At 40.0% G+C, this 20,679-nt stretch overlaps 2 protein-coding genes across 2 annotated transcripts; one reads left to right on the plus strand and one right to left on the minus strand.

Annotated features, from left to right (window-relative positions):
• Positions 1-1,574: 1,574 nt before the first annotated feature.
• Positions 1,575-7,091, plus strand: fam174b (family with sequence similarity 174 member B). Its single transcript, XM_020079251.2, has 3 exons — positions 1,575-2,229; positions 3,221-3,352; positions 4,088-7,091. Exons 1-3 carry the CDS (start codon positions 1,943-1,945, stop codon positions 4,089-4,091), a joined length of 423 nt encoding a protein of 140 aa, XP_019934810.2. The 5' UTR covers positions 1,575-1,942; the 3' UTR covers positions 4,092-7,091.
• Positions 7,080-20,679, minus strand: st8sia2 (ST8 alpha-N-acetyl-neuraminide alpha-2,8-sialyltransferase 2). The gene is made up of 6 exons (XM_020079250.2): positions 20,406-20,679; positions 18,843-18,902; positions 17,553-17,693; positions 17,206-17,463; positions 13,808-14,101; positions 7,080-9,481 (listed from the first exon to the last, which is right to left on the minus strand). The coding sequence occupies exons 1-6, from the start codon at positions 20,501-20,503 to the stop codon at positions 9,169-9,171; spliced, it is 1,164 nt and encodes a 387-aa protein (XP_019934809.2). The 5' UTR covers positions 20,504-20,679; the 3' UTR covers positions 7,080-9,168.

Consider the following 20,679-nt stretch of genomic DNA (forward strand, 5'->3'; position numbering starts at 1 on the left):
TGTCTTGTCTCCTCAACATTTTTTCCAGGAGTCTGTCTGATCCGTGAGTCTGCTGCCCTTCCAAAAGTCTTGTGTGCTGAGGCCCATGGGTAAAATGAGAGAAATGCTGCCTTCATATGCCGTTGGAAATTTCTTGCAGTAAAGGGATAAAACACTCAGCAGAGTTCAGTAATAGACTTCAGTCAGTGCTATTATCATTGATGTTGTCATTAGACTTCTTTGTTTTAATGTAGAACATTGACATACCTGTAGCATGTTTTCTCCTTTAGATTTGGCTGCGTTTGTAAAAAAGAGAATAGATCAGAGGGTCTAATAGCTAAGAATATGACACATAATCTATTGCTAAACCATTGACTGGTGTCAAAAGGAACAATGATTGAAATCCAATAATCAATCAATAATAGAGTCCCTCTAAACAGGCCTGCCTCTATCACAATGCTCTAATCAGCTGCTCTTAGTTGCACTTGGTCGACAGTCAGGGGTAAAGGTGATCGATTGTTTGCCGTAGCCCCCCAAGAAGAGTTTACAAGTCACAATTAAGTGTTTCCTTTAAATAGACATATTTAAGGGTTAACTGACACGTTTTTTCTGCTTTTCTTTGGCGTTTGAGTCCCTAAGTTGTTGTAAACTTTTATTTGATTTTGCTTTATTTTATTTTTGTACTTCTCTTCATGTTTTTATTGCACAACTCTTAAATAAACTTGACTGGACTTACCAGTGAGGACACCAAGGTTTTGTCCTTTTCTACTGTGTGAGAAACATGATGTGTTTTCACAGCTAAATTTGATACATTTGAATTTTTTTTCTTAACTTATATATTACATTTATTATTTATTATTATTGCACACACTATTACCATTTGTGTGCAATTAACCAACTTCCATCTCAGTGCTACGCACCATGTTAAGCAGGTCAGAATCAGAAATATTTTATTAAACCACAGGGGGAAATTGCTTTGGCCCAGAATTGGCCAACACTTTCACACTGTCATCAGGCCCACATACCGTGTGGAATGATGGCACTTGGGCTGTTTGCTCCTGTTTGCCAGGTCTTGGCCACAAGAAAGCCATAGCAATACCACATATAAACCAAAGGTGCCAAAGGTGGCCCGAACTTATTTTGTGCTATTTGGGCCATATTCAGCATTTACCACATGGGCCATGGGTGTTATTGCCAGTTTTTCTTCTTCATCTTTTATGTGTTATATCCTTTTAGTGTTTTATCTTTTTATGTGTTTTTAGGGCAGGTGCAATATTTAACTCATTTTTATTCTGCATTATTATTCTGGGTTTTCGTTGTTTTTGTTGCACAATGTACTGTTCTGCAGCTGCTGCAGCATTTTGGCCCAAGTAAAATTCCCCAATGGAGTCAATAAAGTATTTTATATGATTTTCATTTGAGAGTCAGATCTGTATCAAAGTGAATAGTTTCTCTTCTACTGTTGAGTTGCCAAAGCACCTTCATCCTTCTCTATCTATTACAAACACACAGCTCAAGCTGCCAACATCCTTTTCTTTAATGACAGTCAGTGGGAGCTGGGAAATACGACTTTGCCTTGAATGCAACACCAGCCCACACAAAGCCTCTGGTCTCCAGCAGCAGGAGCAGAGGGCCAGGCTGCAGACAGAGCTCCTCCCCCAGAGGATAATCCTCATCTCCTCACCAAGTCCTAATGCAATCAGGAAGGAATCACACTCACCTCAAGCAAACCTGGGTCTGGAGGCGACTGAACGTAGAAAAGCTTTAATAGGAAAAACCAATTGGACGAGAAGAGACATGGATATTTGCTTTGCACGTTTTTCTCTGCTGTGTAGAATCTGACTGTGAGAAGAGGATCTTCTATAATGTGACAGCTGTTGTTGAATTTCATCTATTGAGGAGAAACTCATCCAACGTCCAGCTGGTTCATTTTCACTTTTATTCCCCATCATCCAGCATCACGATGAAATACAACGTGGCTTTAACTCTGATCATCGCGGCTCTGTGGCGGGTCAGTGGCGAACCTCAAACTCTCTCCTCTCCCGCGATGCAGTTAAACTCGACATCCTCCTCCTCCTCATCTTCATCATCCGTCGTCAGCGAACATGAAGTGACTAACGTGACGGACTCTGCGGTGGGATCCCGCATCTCTTCTCTGATGACGCACCTGCCAACTCTGAAAAACATTGTTATTCTCATCTGCGTGTTAACAGCTGCTCTCATCACGTGTCTGGTCATCAAAGTGGTCAGGTAGGAAGGACTTGTTCTAATGCAGCCCTGAGGCCTGTGGTCAGCAGCCTGACACTGTGATGCTGAATGATATATGTTCTGATCGATTAATCGATTGAGGCTCCATGTGACAGTGGAAGGTCTGGGCCTATTAAGGGCCTATTACATGTGACCTATGTGAGTCTTATCATTGAGTGGCTATGTTAAGTGAAGTATATTTTTACATTCATGATCATGACCATAGGATTTGCATTCATGACATAACACTTATTCTAGGTTTTTTTTTATTGTTTTCTCAACAGACAAAAGCTTCACAAATGGTTAGTCACATGAGGCCTATGAAATAACCCTGGAATAGTGAGGAAAGAAAGAAAGAAAGAAAAGATCTAAAATGTTAAGAAGAGATACAAACACACATGCAGATATATAAATATGCACGTGTATAAAAACATATATAAATAAATCTGACTATTTTCATTGTTGATCAATTAATTTGGTCTATAAAATATCATTTCAGTGTGAAAAGGTCCATTACAAAATTCCCAATTCCCAAATGTGCTCATCAGATAGCTTTTCAAGAAGAGAAAATCACAACTCATAACATTAATATGGTTGTAGAACTCAACATCAGTTAAATCCAAGGGCGTAACTTTGGTGTGAACATTAGAGGAGTAGAGGTCAAATGGCATGGTCACACACACTGGGTTATTCCTAAATGAATTATTTCTATCAAATAACCGCTTGATATTGCTGAGAAATAAATGCTTCCTACGTCATAATTGCCAGATAATACTGACTGACTAGTACCGAAGTAGCTACAGTAAAATTGGGATGAAAAAAGTTCTTTAAAAAGCTGTAAGTTGAATAACACATATAACCTTTAAATTGAATCATTCAGTGTTGCGTTATGTGTTCCCCCTGTAAATTCCACCCTGGGTTAAATCTAAACTAACCTGTGTGATCTTATTTCTTGTGCTCATCTCATGTTTGGCTCTGTTTTAATTTGCCACAGATCAGGAAGACGGATCAGAAAAACGAGAAAATATGATATCATAACGACGCCTGCAGAACGTGTTGAGATGGCCCCGCTTAATGAGGAGAACGATGACGAGGACGACTCGACACTCTTTGATGTCAAATACAGGTTTGTTGTTTGATTTGAGCTTTCTTCATTTCTAATGATCCTACAGCCCAAATGAGATCGATCAATAAACCCATTGAGAACGTTGTAAACATATATAAGAAGTTAGGAGTTTGAAAGAGGAGATACTGACCACTGTGTGTGATCAGGACTTTATCTGTAATGAGCACTTTTAGCCCGTGAAGAAATACAATGAAGTAGGGTTTTGACTCCATCCACTAAAAGATCAGTGCATATTATAAAAAAACTAACCTTTGCAAGACTTATGTGTTTTGAAAATTGCCTTGCATTACTCGTCTAACAGTTTTGCCTTTTTCTCAATGCCTCTGCTTATCTCACTTCTTACCATTGTACTCACACCCTTTTAATCCTGATTTGCTTATAAGTAAATCAACTTTTCTGTAAATCAACAATTCTGTTTTGACTATGTAACTTTCCAGGTTGGCACCAAATACAAATATCACACAGACAGATATGAAATAATTGCGTTTGAATATGAATTTTTAAGTTATGCATTTGAATGTGCTGTAGTCCAGTGTGAGCTTTAGGTTTCACCCTTCCGTCTTTTCAATTGTTCTTTGACACACTTCCTTAAGGGAAGATATGACGCCCTGTTTTGCCAGACTTTCTTGACCTACAAGTCATTAGTCTGCATGTTTCATGGTCGCTATGTCGACATGAACAGCAGAATAATCTTTTTAAAGCATCTCTGAGTTTTCACTTTTTCTTTCTTTTCAGGTGAATCCCAGCGTGGACGTGCATATCTGATAACTCCCTTCTTGTGCAGGACAACTCAAGTGGTTCCCATTATTTTTTTTTTGTGGTCAAGTTTAACCAAATCATTGTTAATATGCTGCTTGTGCATGGCTTTAATCTGTGTTTAAAAGACTGGAGCCCAGTGGATATCATTGTTTGCTGCTTCACTGACGCTTTAGTCACGTTGCCCAGTTCTTTCCAATGTTAGAGATCAGGATGTTTCCTTTAGTTACTTCAATCAGGCTGTTGGGAGTCTGGAGGTCAGTCGCCTCCATAACAAATCGGCACATGTGAATTTAGCTTTTTATTTTTACATTGCCTCAAAGTTAATGTCATATACTTCATTGTTTTGTGCTTTAGCTACAGTGTGAAGTCTGTTAGGCTGAAGAGTTTATGTAGGAATCAATACCTGCTTTGATCCATCTTTATCAGAATGCAGGGTTAATCGAGGCTTTTTCTGACATACTTTGTAATCTTTAAATAAATAAATACCCGGTGGCCTCTAAAGTCAGTTGCTGCACAAAAATCTTTAACATGCAACTAATCTCATGCAGAAAATACTTAGTTGCAATGTAAAATTTGCACATAAAGACAAATCTAGTTATGTAAACAGTAATTGATTTTTTAAACTAAACTTTAATACCAAATATATCTACTGACCACTTTATTGTGCATATATACTGTTGAAGGCGCTCTGTCTTTATGGAGTGAGCGTATAATTTTTTTACGGTGTGTTGTTTGAAGACATTCCTAGTTTGCTGCTATCTCAGCTGAAGTTTTATGTTTTCAAAATTTTATGAAAATCTTCAATACTGTCGGTATATATTTGTATTTATGGAAGACATCCATATGCTGTGAATGTGAATGCTGCGATCTGTTGTGATCAGGTGTGTTTGGTCCATAGTCTGTATGGAAAGATGGACGACGCGTCTCCACTTCCTCCCACTATACAAAAATGAAGCCAAAATATCTGGGATACGAACGCTGCCATCCACTAAAATGGAGTAGGTGGGGTTTATGAACTGTACTACAACCAGCCACTAGGGGGCAAATCAAGATTATTTGGCTTCACTTTTTGACAGCGGTCATGTCGTCCATCTTCATATACATTCTATAGTTCAATCATGTGATAAAAAAACGACTGTAGTGAAGTATGTAACACGCACAATGCACACCCAGTGTCTTACGTAAAGTCAGAAAATATCATGTCAAGTTGCTCCATTAAAAATGATCCTCTAATCTGGCTTCTCGTGGGACCAGAGTTTGTGTGTGAGCAGCTAGTGCTGTTTTATGTTTAATCCCTCACAATCATTTCCATTAATGGCTCACTGACCTTTGTAATGTTTAACTTGAAAAGGGCCTTTTTCCAGAAGAGTTGCTTATCTGTGCCACATGGAGTTTGGTGATGAGGGTGTGTATTTCTAAATGTGGGTGAAATATTTTTAAAGTTTTTCATTAACCAATCACACCATGTAAGCTGATTTTTCATGGGTTTGGGATTTATCCATTTAGATGCAGGCAAAGCTGGATGAGACAAATCATTAAAACACTGGAGAATTGTTTCTGTACAATAAGTACAAGCAACATTAATGGACCTTTGCGCATCTTAAAGATACTGATGGTAATAGTTTGATATTTGGTTTTAAAAATTGAGGTTTTACCAAATCTAGACCAATAAGTCAAACATTTTCCCCATTAAAAGTTCAGTGTGTAGAATTTAGTGACATAAAGTGGTGAAGTTGCATGTTGCAGCTGGATACCCTTCACCTCACCCTCCCCTTCCAAACATGAAAGAACCTGTAGAAGCCTTCAGTTGTCATAAAAACTCAAAAGTCTTTTAGTTTGTCTAATTTGGGCTACAGTAAAAAACATGGCGGCCTCCGTAGAGCTCCAGATGTAAATATATAGTATTTAAATACAACGGGCCCATTAGATGATTACACACCGGTGAAAACATCACTATGATCATTTTATATTCAATTTCTGCCAGTAGAGACCTTTCACCTAAATCTTACACACTGAACCTTTAAATATGTACGAAGCCACTCCTACAAATGATGAAATAACAGAAGCTGCTGTCATATTCGAATACCAATTGCTAGAGTGATTCAAAATAAATGAAAGTCCTCAAACCTTCCTCTCCTCTGTGCACCCTGAATGTAATCTCACTGGCCTAACACTGCAGACTGCACCTAGATTAGATCTGTGCAGCACATGTGAGCGTGGGCATTGTCGGTGACCTTCTGTTTAAATCCAAACTGTTATTTGATAGTGCACAGTGGCCTACAGGTGCAGCTGTTTTCAAATGACCTCCATCCCTGGTTGAATAAGTAAAAAGGAACTGCATCAACCTTGTGGAGCCTTTTCAGTCCCTTTCTTTACTTGAGAAAGAACATTGTGTATTTCTTCTGTTATAAACATGTTGACATTCACAGATAATCAGATACATGTATTATCCTTGTGCTCATGATGTTAAACAAACCTTCAAGCATATTTTTGATATAAATGTTCTTCGCTGTACCTATACTGTTTGTTGTTACATGTGTTTTCAATCAGAATATGTCACTGTTCATATCACTGTTGTTTAACTGAAGATCCATTTTTGTTCCTCTGCTTAATTATTCCTATTATGTCAGCCTATACTGTTACCCCCTTCCATCTCAAGTTGTGTGTGAAATCGTGGAAAAACCCGTCTTCTGTTAAAATGCTAAATCTGGACTTTTACTGTAACCAAATCATTCGTTGCAGAAAATTCCTCTCGTAAAATGAATCAGCGTCACTGTGGTAGCTATTTGAAGACTGTGGCTCATTTCTCTAATCCAACATTGAGGCTAAAAACATGAAAAGGCGTTGAAAAGACTGTTTTGGAAGTTTATTGAAAATAAAGCCCCTGCCTGGTCGCGTACGCCGCAGTTATTTCCTCAGTTTCCATCTCTTTGAAACACTGCTGTAATAAAACCCACTTCCTTTCAAGTGTTTTAAAGAAGAGGCTTGAAGTGTTATGTTTTTTTCCAGTCTGTTGTTTTGTGTATTTTCTGCCACTGAAAAGTACATTCACATTGTCATAAATATACACTTCACACGTCCTTGAGACATTCAGAATATTTAAAATAACCCCAAAAATGTAAATATACTTAAATTGTATGCATTAAGACAGGACAAACATGCAAAAGGTAATATTGGTTTTGTAGGACAGGAAAAAGATGATGCACAACATACGATATACATGAGAAAAAGTAGCCTATAGACAACACAGTCCCCACATTCTCAGAGCAGAATGTCAGTCGAAGGTTTTCCAAACCAGACTCTGGGTTTATTAACTTAATAGTGTTAGTCACAGAGCGTGTCTGTTTTTTGGCGAGCGCAGACAAGCCTTCACAAATAAACCCTTCATTGTTTCACGCTGCTGACGTCTCTGGTGCCACTTTGATGTCTATTCTTAACTAAACTGGCAACGTTATAAGACCAACATCCATGTCAACAGGCACATCCTGTCAAAACAACACTTTTGGAGAAATCACATGAGGCGGGAGCGCATGAAAGGCTACTTGTTTAGCTGCAGGAGCTTTCAGAATATTTCAAATACTTCGGTTAATTGTCTTTTATTTACTGTTGCAGAAAAATACCCCACAAGAGTTTTCGGCAAATGGCTGAATGTCAAGACGACTCCTGAAAAACTCCCTAAAAACTGGACAGACTTTTACTGAGGTGGAGCTTAGAAGTACAAAAATACAAACAAGGATTAAATAGTTTGGAAAAACCAGTCTGGTGTTGAAATGGAGTTTCATCCCTGGCAAGAACTACATAAAAACAAGTTGACAGACCTGCATTAAAATACACTTTTTTGCACATTCTGTTTATAGTTTTGTTTCATGTCTTGGTTTCAGAAGCAAGCAGCACATTCAAAACGACTACGAAACTCCGGTCGAAAATGTATGTGCATGTGATTGGTCCAATTCGAGGTGTCAGATTTAAGTATACTATAGGCACAAATACTGGCAGTGTCATCAAATCCACACGTATCTGCATCAACCTATATTGGTCGAATACTAAAGCAAACACATTACACAACATTTCAATTGAATAAAGACGAACAACTCCTCAGCTCCTACTCTTCTCAGCGTTATTGCACTGAGAGCATCGCCAGCTCTGTTCAGGAATTCATTTAAAGCACATTACAAGGCTCATTTCTTACAGTGTAAGAATATCGCCACTACATTCATTTACTGTTACTACCACCACACAGCTACAGGCTGACAGTCAGTGTGGAAACAGGGCTGGTGTTCTTAAGAAGAGAGTTTACAAAGGGGGTTTACTAAGTCTGTGTAAATACACTTATGTGAACAGCCGGTTCACTCCTTCTTTACTCTCACAGGAGCCGAGCACAATCCAACATGCCTCTATCTGTTCACTGGCTCCCAAGGTAACCCAACATTTTCATTATTTGAATTTATGCTTATGAATTTACTGTTTTAATATGAACATCCTAAAAGGTGCTTCAAGCTACAAAAACATAGATGTAAAATTTCCTTGATCAGAGGGAAAAATAAATTTTGAATACTTAATCAACTCTTTTATAAAAGTCATCATTGGCTTTCAAATTAAGTGCTTCCATCTTGTGGCCCAACCGGAGACTCACACAAAACATTCATTTCACCACCTCCACTTGCTGTTCACATTCTGGTTAAAAACACACACAACAAACTTCTTAATGAAGCCCTATCTAAACTGGGACTATTCATTTATAGCATCTAATAACTAATTTAAATACACAAATGTGTTTTGTATCATTAAATCATAGATAATAACCACACTGGGAACCTAGTTTAATATGGGCTAGACAAAAATGGTCACATTATTCAAATTTTGTCATAGAAATCTCATTAAAAGGTCAAACACACCAGAGAAATTAGTCACTTAAAGAGCTTGAAATAGAAAAACAAGTTTGTTCCAATTACTGAAAATAAGTTATTCAAGTTTCATAAAATTACAGTAAGAAGAAAACTGTTTGTACAAAGTCTACTCAGTCGAGATAATGGTTACCATGACAATCTCCCATCCAGCTATTTGCTCTGAAGCCCTTTCTGTGGTTTCGTCTCAGCCTCGCAGGTCCCAGTGTGGAGTCGGAGCGCCCCCTGTCTGTGCAATGTGTTCAGGGTCCTAAACTCCAGAGGCATGGAGTGAGGACTGGATCTGGACGTGTACTCATACTTCAGAGTGTCGTAGTAGTGGTATTTCACCGGTTTGCCCTGCGGGTCGAGTGCGAACGGCCAGAAGCCGTAGAGATGGATCTCCTCACAGAAGCGAGTGGCCATCGTGTACATGAGGAGGCCGGTGGTCGGACGCTTGATGTGGACGTTGTTGGTTAGCCAATACCTGTTGACAAAGACAGAACGTTAAACTAGAAAAAAAACAGTGCAGCTGCTTTCACACATGCACTGAACTGCAGACCTGAAATATTCCAGAGGGGCTGCATGTGAGAACGCAAAAGTCAGAGTCAGTTGCTCCAGACATTTTGCGTTTCTTTCTCTGCATGTTCCCTGGTAAAATGTCCACGTGAGTCCATGTAAGAATAAAGCAGGAACAATTCACAGCGAGTGAGTGGTTGTGTTGCTGACGATTCTAGCACACAACGGATGTGAAACTAGAAGAACACAAATATCTCAGTATTAAAGTGAGGATCATATACCTAGAAGATGCTGGCGAAGATGTCAACATAGAAAGACAAAGAGATTTGAGAGCTTTTGACGGCAAGGGCAGACGCCAGCAGACAAAAACAAAACATGATTTCTGCAGAATGTTTCCCCAAACTCTCTACACTCAATTTCAACTTCATGTCTGAGGTAGAATCAGTTCGAGGTGTCCACAGCTCTTTTTTAGTTAGCAAAGTGAAGTCAGTATTCATGAGGAAGCAACACTCTTCTTCTTCAGTTTCTCCTTCTAAGTTGTGAAATAAATTATAATACAGTCTGCTGGAGCTTAATTCTAACAAGCCACACATGTAGAAATCGAGAGCTTGCTGGGTATGTTTTCTGTTATCGACCAAGTAACTGCCCCTTCAAGAGCTTTTCACAAGTCACTTCACAGATAATCAATAAGTGACCTTTCATTTTCATCTATTCTCATTGGATGCATTTCAAAAAAATATCAACAAGAATAATCGTCCAAAAACCCTTAAACCTTATCTTCTCACTCAAGCAGCTGGTAGATTAATTGATAATTTCTGATGGAAAAATGAAGCGGCAACAACATCCAACACTCAAACAGCTTCTAAAATATGAACATTTGCTGTTTAGCATTTTTGACTCTTTTCATTTTCATTACTTGCAGCCCCATTCTCAACACGGTAAAACATGGTTACTCCACACATTTCAAATTCATTGAAAACCTAATGGCTCAGGAGTATTTTATCTAGTGCCACTTCCTTAATACCAGTGCAGTCATCTGCACAGGAAACAAATAGTTTCTGTAGCTCTAATTTCAAGACAAAGACACAGCAGAAATATTGGGAATGGTGCAGTGAAAGACTGATTCGTCTCACTACATCAGCAGAGCTTCAAACTGTAAGCAAAAGAACTCCTGAAGGCTGAATTTTAGATTCGTTTTCTGAGTGTTTGCTGAGCACTGAGTACTTCTTTTTACTGCAGCAGACGATTAACAATAATACTATTTCACAATAAGAATAAAGCCAACAAGCAGGAAACCTTGGTGTGGTCTTTGACTCAAATGTAAAATGAAGGCTCCTGAGTCTTGTCTCAATATGGGGCCTTTAAAAACATTAGTGTGAGTGGCAGAGAAAAACTGGTAGATGCTTTTATTATGTGCAGCCTCAACTACTGTCTAGTCATAAATCATCCGCAGTTGATTCAGAACTCTGCAGTATGAATCAGTTAGCTCATCTAAGTAGAGGAAGTCTTGAAACTCAAACTTAAAAAATATAATTAGCCAAGTATTAGCCAAGGTTTATTATTTTATTAATACATTTTTATTAAATGTTTTCTGTTATTATTATAGGTAAATATTCTTATCCCATTTTATTCATTGTTATTTTACCTTTTGAATTTATGTTTTTATTTTAATCTGTATAAAAGGTGCTACACAAATAAAGTTTTAATGATTGATACAGAATGAAGTAATGGGAGCTCAACAGGATGAACCTGCAGCAGGTTGAGGAATCATGGTTCTGTCATCTTGTATCACGATACGATAGTATAGTTGCGGTTTCATACTTATTTTCTGAATCATTTCGTCCCTCGTGACCTCTGAACTCCTGTTAAAGTGCGATCACATCCTGCCCTCAGGAGCAGCCTCAGGGGAGGGGGGTCAAATGTCGACCGCCTCAACAGAATTTCTCTTTCCACTCACAAGCTCATTTTTAAAAAGCCTCTCTGCTCCTACAGCCTCTTCCAGCTCTCCTCACTCGCTGTGGTATGCGTGGAAGGTCGTGTGGAGAAGCAGAGGTTGAGCTATTTAAAGCGGTTCACACGGCGTGAAGGGCGAACAGTGGGCAGGTTTACAATGCAGCCAAACACTACAGCAGGTGATGAGCATCCCAAACAATGATCATCTGATGTGGCAAATGAGCCTTTTGTCTTCTAGTGAACACAATGAGGTTCAGCCTTATTGAGAAAAGGACAAGGTCAGAGGAGGCGTTTATCAGACACCATGAACAAAAAGGACAGAGGAATGGATTTCACCTGCAAGAAGAAATCAGGGGAAATTAAAATACCAATCTATCAGACTGTTGACTAACGAAATTGTGGCCCAATTCTTCCCCTTTTGCAATGACGATTGTTAGCTAGGGCAAACAACATGACATAATGTGGTCACTGACCAGCGGTGGTTTTTAACAAGGCAGGAAAGCTCCGGAGCGAGAGAGCGAGAGAGAGAGAGAGAGAGAGAGGGAGGGAGGGAGGCAAGGGAAAAAATGCAGAAAGCATTTTATAAAGTCCTGAAAGCAGAAAAAACACACACACTGCTCAAAGATCCTTGACCAGCTCTGAAACCAATCATGACAAACAATAAGGATCAACAGAATGTACAAACTAAACAAGTCCTGTTTTTCTGCAGCTTTAACATGTGTGCTGCTCCTGAGCCTCATGCAGAGGCCTTGGAACAACAGAGTCTAATGGAGTCAGCAAATGAACATTTACATTAATGTGATCTCCTCAGAAATTCATCTCATTAGAATTTTTTTTCATAAATGCAGATTGTAAATCAGTGTCAACATTAGCGTGAAAGGTCGACGATGAACATCTGGTCAAACTGTGGGAAAATAAGCCTCAATTGAATTAATAGTTTGGGGGAAATGCTCATTTGCTTTCTCAATTAGACTTACATGAGGAAATCAATAGAATGAGCAACAGTTTAATCAGGTTGCCTGGCAACCTCACAGTGAATTTACTGCGCCCGCCTGAGAAATAAAGCAGGGAACGCCCAGTGAAAGCACAAATGGTTCTAGGAAAGGAATTGTTAGCCTTCAGTCTCGACTGAAATAACCACTGGATGAATAGAATTGTATTATTGACTGTAAATATAAATTAATGAAGCATCTACTGTCCCTCAGACGATCATTTTTAATTGTTCTGTGTCCCATCAAATAGCATGGAGGAGGTGGGATTTATGAATGATACTGTAGCTAGCCACCAGGGGGCTATGGAGACACATTGACTTAACTTTTGTGGAGCAGTCATGTCATCCATTTTTATATTCAGGTTTTCATGAATAAATAAATGGTCCCTAAATGATTAATTCAATAAATAATCTCCTCTAGCGCCATCATGAGGTTGACATGCGGTTTGAACGTGGTTAAAACTTCTCAACAGCTATTGGATGAACTGTCGTAATATTTGGTAAATTCATTTACGTTCAATCAAAAAATACCTGTAATTTGTCCAGTGTATAAATTTATAACCTAATACCTGCAAAATTCATCAGCCTCATCCATAGCAAATGTTAGCATGCTAACCTGCTAAACAAAGATGGTGAACAACGTAAAGTCTCCTCCTGCTATACAACAGCATGTTAGTTTTGTCACTAAATACTGGAATTTACAGCCTCACAGAGCTGCTGCATTGAACATATACAACACAACATGAGGTGTTGGTACGTGTAATTACATCCAGGTTATATTTTAATGGCCGGTTGTTTGTTATTTATCAGATTAATTCAAATTACAGCACTGATTTTTATGACATTTTTTGGCCCAAGGTAGAAATCAATACATTTTGTAGCGGATCCAATAAAACGGGCGGATCCAGGATGTTTTTCCCACTTTCTTTAAGTTGGGGAGATAGGGTGTTGGCCTTTGCTGAGTAATGTGCTTTTCTACTTTGAGCAGAACCGAGCAAACTCTCCTGTTTCCAGTCTTCATAAGAAGTGTACTGATCTTACTGTTCTTCTACTTCCGTATAAGTGTATATTCCAAAATGTCAGACTGTTCCTTTGGGGAAGAAAAATGATCCTCGTCTGCAAATAAAACTTAACTATGCCATTCGTTTCAGGATCAAACACATTTCACACTTAATTAAGACAGATGTGGTGAGACAACTCAAGTGAGGAGACGAGAGGCTTCTTCACGACAGCTGCCTCAGGTGATTAGCTTTAATTCCCCTTTTTAAAAATAGCCACCTGAGCTGCAGATTAGAGTTTGCCAACCCCTTCATTACGCCCCTCACAGGTGGGCCTGAGCTGTGATCTTACCCTCTGACAGCGTGGAGTAGGCGCAGTGATGGGAAGGCGGTGCGTACGTCCACAGTGTGCAGCAGGATGAGACGGAGCGCCCACTCCACACGCTCCTCTCCCCCCTTGGCCATGAATGCCGGGATCCACAGCACGCTGCCGCTGAGGCTTTGAAGCCGCTGCAAGAAGCGATCCCTCCACTCGTCACTGACCAGGTCCTGGAAGGCCCGCTGCACGACTGATGGGTTCATGGTCACCAGGTTGGTCCGCCTCCCCACGTCCCAAGAAAATTCCTCCACTGGTGCCAGGTTACACCTTGGAAGAGGTAAGCATTGGTCAGTCAAGATCAGTGACACCAACTGTGTTGATTCTTATCATACAGGAACCATAGGCTGTATATAAAGATGGGTGAAACCAAAGTGTCTTGATTGCTCCCTGGTGGCTAGATGCAGTATAGGTCATAAACTGTGCCTCATTAATGTTAGTGAGTGGGACATGGACCAAACTAAAAAGTCAAAATGAATGTACGATGTATTATTTCTTAAAGACGTTTCATCTTAATAGACAGTCTACGATATGAACAGCTTCCTTGTCATCTGTCCTTTGATCTGAACCTCTCTAACCACACACATCTGTAAGCAGGTTAACAGGTGACTGAAATAAATATATCTATATATCTATACACATATTGTGACTATAAAGAACATCTTCAAACCAGCTTGGTATAAGTATTTCATAGGAGACAGGTCCATCCTATTGATGACAATTCTTATCACTTCCACTTTACATTTAGTAACTGATAAACGTTATGATCCATTTATAATGAGCACTCACATTTTACAGTTTTCTTTTGATTAACCTGCACACTTGAAAAGACAAAGCCTGAGACGTCTCAGCGTGTCGTTGACTCTTATTAATGAGTTCATTTAAAACAATTAGGGGGAAAATTAGTGTGTGATTTCAGTGGACTCTTGCTCCTCACTGCTCCTGTAGCACCCTAATGAATTTTAAGAGACTCAGTACAAAGACAGTGAGTGGAGCCTTTTCCTTCCTTTGTTGAAACTAGGACAAGTAAAGAGGTTTTCAAACAGACCAAGAATCACTTTTGATATAGAAAGATTTTATCATTAAAAGTTAATTTAATAACTGTAATTTGTGTCTTGTGCATCATTAATACACTACTACTCCATATAATTAGCAAACATGAGGCGTTTCATTTAACAATCAACTCTTAAATATTAAATCACGCTTGTTTAAACACAAAAACTGTTTCAAATAGTAAATAAATATATCCTGTGTGTATTCTCTGAATCAAAGAGGTGATCCCTGTGCGGATGTGTCTTTACTTCTTCCCACTACGATGCGAGGTACCATCGATACACCTGCTCAACCAATCCTGAGTCCAGTGTGAGCTGTCAATAATGACATTTCACCCAATTTTTATAGCATCAAATAACTAAATAAAACCAAACTTACCACAAAAACTAGCACTTGGACATTCATCAGTGTTATATGTACTACTTAAAAAAGCATAGAACATCTTAGTGAAAATGTATTTGATGTTTACCTTGATTTTTTAGTTGGCCCCTGGCCTGTTCACTAACTTAAGCCGTTTTCAGACCTGCGGGTAAAATCTGGAGAATTGGCTACGGAGTGTACCCGCAGTTTATCTTTCACACATGCACCAGACACGCTCACAACAATGACAAATCCTCTGCATTATTCAGGGGAGAAGTGGAGAAGCCGGCTGCAGCAGACAGAGGCAGGAAGTGACGTATTAACTCCGCTGCGAAGATCACATGATTTTCTTTACAACACAGAAACCGGTGTCAGCTCTCATCACCACAAACTCCCTTCACATCTTCTTTGTTCCTTGTACGTGTTTGTCTCCGCTTTTTCTCCAGGAGAGATTTATTTTCTTTTTCATTTTTGCGTCGTGCGTAGAGGACCGCGCCCCCCTTCTCGCAGTGAATGGAGTGGGGGATCCCCTGCTGTGTTCACACATTGACTTCTTCTGAATTTCTATGGACTTTATAATAGGAGGCCAGGCAGCAGCAGAGAAGCAGATAACATGAGATGGATCCATTGTTTTGGAATCAATATTATTGACCTTAGTATCAATGCTCAAGACAAGACTTTGAAGAGCAGTCCGCCTCCTCTCACTGGATAGAGACAAGAGACGCTGTTGCTCTTTTAATGGGAGCTGTCTGTTTTCCATGGCTGCTCATGTTCCTGCCTGAAATCTGACAAATGTGCACCACCAGATGACATATATTTTTTAAAACTGTAATAATTTGCTGAGTAGCGAGTAATTCCTTGATGCTATTGTCACACTGGACTACCATATCATATAATCATCTATAACTTGCACCAAATAAGACTGTCAACCTACTTTGTGGAAACCAAGCACAGGGCAGAGGACTATATTTAGCTGAGACATTATCTCTCCATCTCGTACGTGAATGCCAGAGCAAATTCCTCAGCTTCTCAAAATGCCACATCCACTGTCGTCTGCCTTCAGCCAACCATTAGTGCCGTGGCCCAGGCATTACCATCATACTGCTTCAGTCCATAAATCATGACCTCCCCTCATCAGCTTGAGCACTTAGAAAAGACAAGACACAAAGACAACACGCTCAGTTTCCGAATATAAAAAAGGGACATTTAGACGCTATGAGGCCAATACAGCGATCGATCAATCAGCTCGATGAGATGCTACCACAGACGGCTACTTCCTGCTCTCTTTACACAGCACTGATTAACGAGAGGATGGTTTTACATTAGAGATACAGTGCCTCTGCAAATTTGTTAGACTGTTCCAAACTGTGCACACAATACTTTTCCATTAAAATAGACAAACTTTTTGTCCGATGACAAGTATGAATAGTGACAAACAACCCACTCAGTGACTTTTTTGCATGCACTCGATCACAAAGCAGCGCAGGTTGCTGGCTTCACAAACACAGTTCTCCAGTAAAATGAGAGCAGGACCCCTGAGGATACCGGTGTGTGAATAAACACAGCGTGTTGCTGCTGGATCCCAAAGCTTTTCAAAATGTCAGTTTCATGTATAATCATGCATTTAATTGCTGCAGCTCTGCCAGTTTTGTTTCCGACTTTAAATTGTTCAAAAGCTGCAACAGCGTGCTCTAACCAGAGAAGTGCAATTAATATAATTCCAGCTGTGCGACCACCGACTTCAAACCTGAATCAAACTAAGAACTCCAGAGAATGATTATCACTTCAATGTGAATTATGGTCTTGGTAAAAGTGAGATAAGCCCAAAACTGAAACCAATTTGCTAATCCATTTCAATTACATTTCTCTTTAACCTGCAGGGTTTATTAATTCAAGAGGAAAATTTCCAACCCTAAAATCACAAATTCTGTTTCGGTGAGGAGGAGAAAAAAAACAACAACCTGATCACGAAGTCGTGAGAGTCGATCTCGTGTCCGCAGCTGCTGTTCAGCAGGATCCCAGAATTCCCCACGATGGCGCAGCGCCTGTGATGCTGGTTCTTCATCGGGGAAACAGTCGGCAAAAGTCGGTAGAGGTTCTCTGAGATGTTGGTGGTGCTGTGGCGGTCGAAGACATAGTGGATGATGTCTCCAGGTTTCAGAGTGCCCTTCAGAATGGAGATGTCTCTCTCTGGATCGAGGAATCTCAGGATGTTCTTCCTAAGAGAAAAGAAGATGAAAACGAGTTATGAAAAACTTGAGTTTAGTCGAGTGTAAAACCCTGCAGAGATAATTATGGAGGAATCTGCCTGATGAGGTTGGAGAGCGTCTTGTTGAAGGTCCAGTTGTTTGACGAGAGCTTGGCGGTGTTATTGGAGCTCGGACGATGATGATTTGTTTCTGTGCTCAATCTTGTCAGAGTGGTTGGATCCACGTGTACTGGAGTCTTTCTATGAGACGACAAAAAGTAATGTTATAGATACACGGTGACGATCTTTACAATTCTCATCATTATTTGTGTAAATTTCCGTTCTCTCCCCATAATTAAAGGCTTTATGTGACAGGGTAGTTTCTGCAGTTTTCAACAAGTTAAATTAAGGACTTAAGAACATAATCAATGCAATTTAACACCTATGTCAAGAACAGATATGAAGAAATATGGGAGCCCCAGAATTATTTTCACTCACATTTGAAGATACAGTAAAGTGGTGGAGTAGAGAATAAACTTCGAAACACCACGTTATCTCAAAACTACAGGCAGAGACAGTTGTATGATATTCTCTCCCACAGTTAAACTGAGCATACTGTGATATAGTCTCACCGGGGTCTTTGGGTAGACAGTTATCAGTTCCATGCTGGATTTATTTTATTACAGAGAAAGAACTACAAAACACAGAGACATTACAAACGATGCATGCCGTCAAAAAACACTTCTCTCAAAAAGAAAGAAAAATCTTATTCTAAAGCACAAAAGAAGTAAAAATAAATTTAACATAAAAAACATCCCAAAAGTCTGAAATGAATTTCAGACTTTTAAAGCCCCTGCTGAAACCCTCATAAGTGCAACTTAATTTAACATTAACATTTCATACGGTTAAATGACATTTATTGATTGCATTAGCGATAATAATGGTTCAATCATAAACTACCCCTTTACACAAAAGTATAATTTTCTGCATAATGAGTACTTCAGATACTTTTGGCTACATTTCTTATGTACCACTATTTAAAGGTCCAGAAATTGAGTATAAAACATTCCTATTGATGTTTTCACTTCTGTGTTTCATCTCAATTGTATGAATTGTTATTTTCTTTACCCTAGAATGGGCCCTTTATATTGAAATACTTTATATTTACCTCTGGAGCGGGTCCTCTCTACGGAGGCCGCCATGTTTTTTTCATGGATCCCACCACCACAATGATGGGTATTTATAGCAGCTGCCCTCTATACCCTGAGTGTGAATGACTCACTGTGTTAACAAGGCTGCAAAGGAACCAAAGCAGTGCCTACAGATAATCATATGGAGTTAGCTCCCCAATGGTGGTCTGTACGTACTGTATGTGTGTGTGTGTGGGGGGGGGATAATTGGATTTCATACCTTGTGTGTGGTTTAGGCACAAGCCTCTGCAAGTTTGTCTTCTTTGAATGTCCAGCATTCCTAGAAGAGACAGAAGGCTTTAGATTGAATTATGAACCACACACTGCAGCCTGAATTCCTGCTTGATAATGGACCGATCCTTCCTGTAATCACATTGTGTAACAGTAAATGAAACCCACTGTAGGCTACTCACTAACAGCCGCACTCTACATCCTTCTTTTAAGAAACAGTGAAGGTGAGAGGCACATATCAAGGTATTTTTAGAGCAACCCACTGAGGGCCCATTCGCTGATGTAATGAGGAGAAATGTGGGCTTAATGGAGCCCCATTATACTGTCAGGAGGTTTTTCTTTTCACAGGGAGGTGAGCAATCTTTCAGCATGGTGTTTGAATGGGCCGGCCAAGACGCAGTAACAGTAGCATTGCGTATTCTCTCTACATTCAGAGTACTCAAGTTTTGCACATCATGACCTTGGCCACATGTGGTGAAACATAACAGCAGTGCGGAGCAGAACAGAGAGACATGCCGCTCGGACAGATATGACTATTAGTGATGGATAAGGCTGCGTTTATTGCAGACACGCACTTGGTTCTGCTTCTTCTCGCGCGGTGAAATCACAAAACCAATATGACCTCATTATAAAGTGAACCACAGTCGGGGTGATTGCATTCCAAACAAAGTGTTCTTGCTGAAAGGGAAATGTGAAAAAGACACACACACACGGACGGACACACAAACAAACAAACAAACACACACACACACACACACACACACACACACACACACACACACACACACACACACACACACACACACACACACACACACACACACACACAAAGACAAATGAATGAAAACAAGAGGAGGATGCTGCAGTGTTGGTGTCAGGACCTGTGGCATTAAAAGCAGAAATTAAGAATGCACAGTATTTTTCTTGCAGGTCAAATGCAGGCGGGACATAAGTGTGTGACTGGGAAGGTTTTTGCTGCACTGCTCCACATTTCAAAGTGTGAAAAAAGAGAAATAAAAGAAGAGGAGAGCCTCTTTTGTTCTCTTTTGTTGTCTCTCTCTCACACACACTCACACACACACACTCGCTCTCTCTCTCTCTCTCTCTCTCTCTCTCTCTCTCTCTCTCTCTCTCTCTCTCAGTGTAAATGTATCCTATCCCGCATGCCGGCTGCTGCAAGACAAATAGCCTAATCCTTGGAGACCCAGGCAGGCTGCTGTCTGAACAGCTGCTACTGCTGCACCCAAGTGTTACAAATGAAGAAACAAACCACACACACGTTTGTTTATTTATATATATATATAAATATATATATATACACACTCCACATTCAATGCAAAACTTCAACACAAAAATGCACTCATTTATTTCACTCATTTCTCCACCCCCCCATCCCTTCTACTTCATAGATTAAATCTTTCTGAGGAAAACAGGACAAGAACACAATAGACTTGACTCTACACACACACACACACACACACACACACACTCTCTCTCTCTCTCCCTCTCTCGCATTGTGCATGCATGCGTAAAATGAAGGTGGGCCACTTACGCAGTTTCTTCCTCCACTTCTGCAATATCATCAATGATCAGGACCACCACCAGCAGCGTGAGGAAGCCGAACAGCAGCGTGCGGAGCAGAAGCGGCATGGCTGAGGGAAGAGGAAGAGGAGGCTGCAGCCGGGGGACCCTTCCTCCAGCACCACACACACACACACACTCACACACACACAGACACACACACCGTGTTACATTCACCTTTGTTGTGTTTTATAAACCGAGGATCCGCTCGGCCATCTCTTTGTTCTTATCGCCTGATGAGGAGT

This window comes from Paralichthys olivaceus, chromosome 7 (genome assembly GCF_024713975.1).
Source record: "Paralichthys olivaceus isolate ysfri-2021 chromosome 7, ASM2471397v2, whole genome shotgun sequence".
Classification (NCBI taxonomy): Eukaryota; Metazoa; Chordata; class Actinopteri; order Pleuronectiformes; family Paralichthyidae; genus Paralichthys; species Paralichthys olivaceus.

Coding starts and splice junctions, on each gene's coding strand:
- fam174b (XM_020079251.2), top strand. CDS start 1,943: ATGAAATACAACGTGGCTTTAACTCTGATCATCGCGGCTCTGTGGCGG. Junction 2,230..3,220: donor CTGGTCATCAAAGTGGTCAG/GTAGGAAGGACT, acceptor AATTTGCCACAG/ATCAGGAAGACGGATCAGAA.
- st8sia2 (XM_020079250.2), bottom strand. CDS start 20,503: ATGCCGCTTCTGCTCCGCACGCTGCTGTTCGGCTTCCTCACGCTGCTG. Junction 18,903..20,405: donor GAAGTGGAGGAAGAAACTGC/GTAAGTGGCCCA, acceptor TGTCTCTTCTAG/GAATGCTGGACATTCAAAGA. Junction 14,102..17,205: donor TCTCACGACTTCGTGATCAG/GTTGTTGTTTTT, acceptor ACCTCTTCCAAG/GTGTAACCTGGCACCAGTGG.